This window comes from Corvus brachyrhynchos, unplaced genomic scaffold, assembly GCF_000691975.1.
Source record: "Corvus brachyrhynchos isolate BGI_N302 unplaced genomic scaffold, ASM69197v1 scaffold525, whole genome shotgun sequence".
In the NCBI taxonomy this organism is placed as follows: Eukaryota; Metazoa; Chordata; class Aves; order Passeriformes; family Corvidae; genus Corvus; species Corvus brachyrhynchos.
This window is the reverse complement of record NW_008238341.1, coordinates 271,584-275,234: the sequence shown is the minus strand read 5'-3', so window position 1 is coordinate 275,234 and position 3,651 is coordinate 271,584. Positions and strand designations below refer to the sequence as shown.

Sequence of the window (3,651 nt, the reverse complement as noted above, 5' to 3'; positions counted from 1 at the left end):
GCAGGAATACAGCAACAAATAAAAGGAGCCAGAGACTCGGGAAATCCTTCAGCTAAGGGGAGACAAGCTGCACCGAGGTTTATCTCCATGGAGAAATCCACTGACAAGCCAAACAAGGAAAACGGATCGCCAGCTCCTGGAGTGCTGCAGGCTGAGGCAGACAGTCCTGCGCCCGCGGCGGGAGGTGCTGCAGAAATGAGCAGAGCAGGATCCGTAACACGAAACACAAAACGTGAGAAGAGAGTGGGATTCTCTGAAGAGTGTACTGAAGAAATGGAGAGACCTTCAGGAACAGAGAGAGACAGTCCTGCTGCCTTTAAGCCAGCAGTTTTGGAAAGACACTCTCCGAACTCAAAGCCGCTTGCTGTGCTAACGAACACAAACTCTCCCGAAATGAGCAGGTTGGAACTGAACCACCAGTGCTCAGACACAGCCACCATGGATATGGACTGCATGATCTGCTTCAACAAGTACAGCATCTACAGAGTCCCAAAACTCCTGGACTGCCAGCATGCCTTCTGCGCCGTCTGCCTCAAGCTGATCCTCAGGAAACAGGAGAACACCTGGATAATCACCTGCCCCCTTTGCAGAAAGCCCACCTTCGTGTCAGGAGGGCTCATCCGCACACTCCAGAATAAAGAAGACATCCTGGAGCACTTGGAGAGCCTTGATTCAAACCCTGAGGTGCACACCTATACCATAGGGCTGGACAGCAATAGCTGGACTCAGAGCAGCCGAGACATTTTAATCACAGAGGAAAACAGCCCAGGAGACACCAGCCTGGCTGTGCAGAGACTCGTGCTGCTCCTGCTGCTCGGGGTGATCCTCGCCATGCTCATCCTCCCTTTTATGTACTCAGGGAAGGTGAAATGGGTAATTTGTCTCCTGCTTACTTTGGGGTTGGTCATGTCTATGGTGCTTTGCTGCACTCCTAAATTCCACTGCAGGTGCAAGACGGACTCCCCCACCTCCTGTGACAAGGACATCCAGGTTGTTACTGTTGCCTGAAACAATTAACCTGTCTGTCCCGGAGATAAGGACTGGGCCAGCGTGCACGCTGGGGACACCAGTGAGTTGTGGACTTAAAAACAATCTCTCACAGAATGAATTCCACAGTTGGCTGAGCTGGCTCAATGCCAATGCACAGTGTTGTTAAATCTCATTACTGCAAACAAAATGAACTATTTATATGTTGATATTTATGTTTTCCACACAATTTTTATCCCAGACTAGTAATTGTGTTGGTTTGCTTTTGCCATTTTATTCGTGTCTGTGTCCTCTCCTGATCAGCCCTGGCGGATGTTATCTGGAACACCCTGGAGGTGATGTCCTGGAAAACCCCACAGTTGCTGTTTCCCACTCTCTGAACACATGGGCACTTTTCCTTGGGACAGTGTGGGAAATAAAGCTGCTAAATCTGGGAGTTGGAAGAGAGCAGTTTTAACCCAGATGATCACCTTAATCCCTTGCAGGGATGGGAAAGGGACTGGGAAAAGGGGATGTCAGTTTTGAAGTTACACACAAAATTGGAGAGGAGAAGGCAAAATCAACATTCCTAATCTTGAGTCTGTGGCTTGCAAAGAGCAAGGCTCAAAAAACTCATGACCCTCCAAATTCCCCACATTGTTTAGCATAGAAATAGTTCCTCTCACCTGAATTCCTTTATCTGGCTACCTGCACCACCTCTCTTCTTGCCCCCTTTACATTGCCCTTGGAGATGCTCACAGAGGTAAACAGAAATCCATCGAGTGCTGCACCACACCACGTGATATTTTTAAATGGAATGTCTCCATTAAATTTAAATAATATTGATTGCTCATTGACTTCTTTGTTTCAATTCCTCATGGACAATTAATGTCAAAACAATTCCCATTTTCCTTATTCACAGGAATTGCAGCTCAGAAAGTGTATTAGGGAGTCTGCAGAGCTGAGTTGGTGAGTAAAGCAAAGCAGTAATTTGTTGGCATGTTTCTTCATTTAAAAAAATACTTTGTTGCTAAGAAAATACCCTGAAACCCAACTAAAATTAAATTGAGGCCAAAAAAATAGATTTCTGTAGTTAAACTGCATGTTTAAGAGTGTCAAGGATCTCAGGAGACCTTGGATCAGGTAAATATTTGTGTTTGGTAAGAATGGAAACTGATGTCCTGCAGTTGCTCAGTATATAAATATACAGAGTGTCTCACAGCAGATAAAACAGATTAGACTAAGAGGGTAGGAGCTCTTGTGCTCCTAAAGTCCTGGAAAACACAGGTTTGTTTTCTGCCAGGAACAGGAGCTTTCAGGGCAAATAAATCCTTTGGGTTTTCTCATCTCTTTGGACAGCAATGGACTTACTGCAGAATACATATGACATTCGCTAACAGCCAACCAGAAAAAAGCTTTCCAGCTGGGAAAAAGGTAGTTTTAAACCCACATACTATATTTTCCCAAATATAAAGACTGGACCAGATATTTAGTTGCACTGAAAATAGTTTCAGAAACCCTAGGCAAGTATTTCAGCTCATAGACGGGTGAGTCTGTGAATTCTTGTCGAGTTCTCTTCACCAACACCAGTGGGTGACTGGTACTGTAAAGGTTTTTAACAAGTATTGGCCTGAACAGATCACTCAGAAGGGTTCCTGCCAGCCCATGTGTGTTTTCAGCACACGGGTGTGAAGAAATTAAAACAGAATGAACATAATCAGTAAAATCTGTTATTATGTTTCATCCTGCCCTTACAAAAGAGTTGTTTTATTACACCACTTTCTACAGAGCCAAAAAAAAGGCCAACAGGAAAGGGCAGCATACAGAAGTGTGTTTTCCAGGGAGAGACTGGCCCTCTGAAAGAATCCCTATGGATCCATACAGTTATGGAGCAGCACCTTCCAAGTTTTCCTTCAGCAGTTCCACTGATATGTTTTTCAGCCTGAGAGCCACTATCACGCAGGTGATTCAGAGTTCACAGATGCTGGTGGCTGTCATGAGGCTCTGGAACCTGGTATCTCTTGAACAGATTCCTGTCTGATAAGATAAGGCTCAATAACCATGCAAGACTTTGAAGCAGCAATTAAATTTACAGAGAAAAGGCTAATGGGATTATATACCTATTCCAAAATGTAAAGGATTTGCTTGTACTCAGGTTTAATTCATCCCGGTCATTTTGTTAAGAAAGTTTCAGCTCTGAAGTCCTGCGTCCTGCTTACCTTACCTGGCTAGCTCCTGATTTTGGATAGTGACTGGTTAATACACTGTGGCCTGAGAGAGAGGGAATTATAATGAGAAATGGGCCTAGGCAGCATGACCTCATCCCTCGCCATCCCCTCAGCACTCTCCATGATCCCGGGGTCAGCTCGGCTGGTTGGAGCACGGTGCTGACAACACCAAGATCGTGCGTTTGATCCCCTTATGGGCCATTCACATAAGGAGCTGGATTTGATAATCCCTGTGGGACCCTTCCAATTCAGAATATTCTCTGATCCCCTCAGCTCTCACCATCCCTTCGGCCCCCTCAAGTTCCCTCGGCCCTCATCATCCCCTCAGCCCCCTCAAGTCCCCTCAGTCCCCTCCATCCCCTCAGCCCAGCCCAGTTCCCACCCTCCCGACGCACTTGGCTGCGCCGATGGCGCAGTGCCGGCGGCAAGGCCGGGGCGGGCAGGAAGGGGGGGGGGG

At 46.5% G+C, this 3,651-nt stretch overlaps 2 protein-coding genes and 1 long non-coding RNA gene across 3 annotated transcripts in view; 2 read left to right on the top strand and 1 right to left on the bottom strand.

Moving 5' to 3' along the window:
- TMCO4 (transmembrane and coiled-coil domains 4) overlaps positions 1–3,651 on the top strand; it is a 46,553-nt gene that overhangs the window by 3,406 nt on the left and 39,496 nt on the right. The window contains exon 2 of the mRNA XM_017735090.1: positions 1,889–1,935. The gene's annotated coding sequence lies outside the window, so the exon portion shown is untranslated. The remainder of the gene's footprint in view (positions 1–1,888; positions 1,936–3,651) is intronic.
- Positions 1–3,651, bottom strand: part of LOC108446916 — a 5,761-nt gene extending 2,110 nt beyond the window's left edge. Inside the window, exons 1-2 of the long non-coding RNA XR_001862254.1 lie at positions 3,590–3,651; positions 2,849–3,237 (exon numbers count right to left, since the gene is read on the bottom strand). This is a non-coding gene — a long non-coding RNA (uncharacterized LOC108446916). The remainder of the gene's footprint in view (positions 1–2,848; positions 3,238–3,589) is intronic.
- On the top strand, positions 7–1,808 carry RNF186 (ring finger protein 186). Its single transcript, XM_017735092.1, has one exon. It carries the CDS (start codon positions 88–90, stop codon positions 1,006–1,008), a length of 921 nt encoding a protein of 306 aa, XP_017590581.1. The 5' UTR covers positions 7–87; the 3' UTR covers positions 1,009–1,808.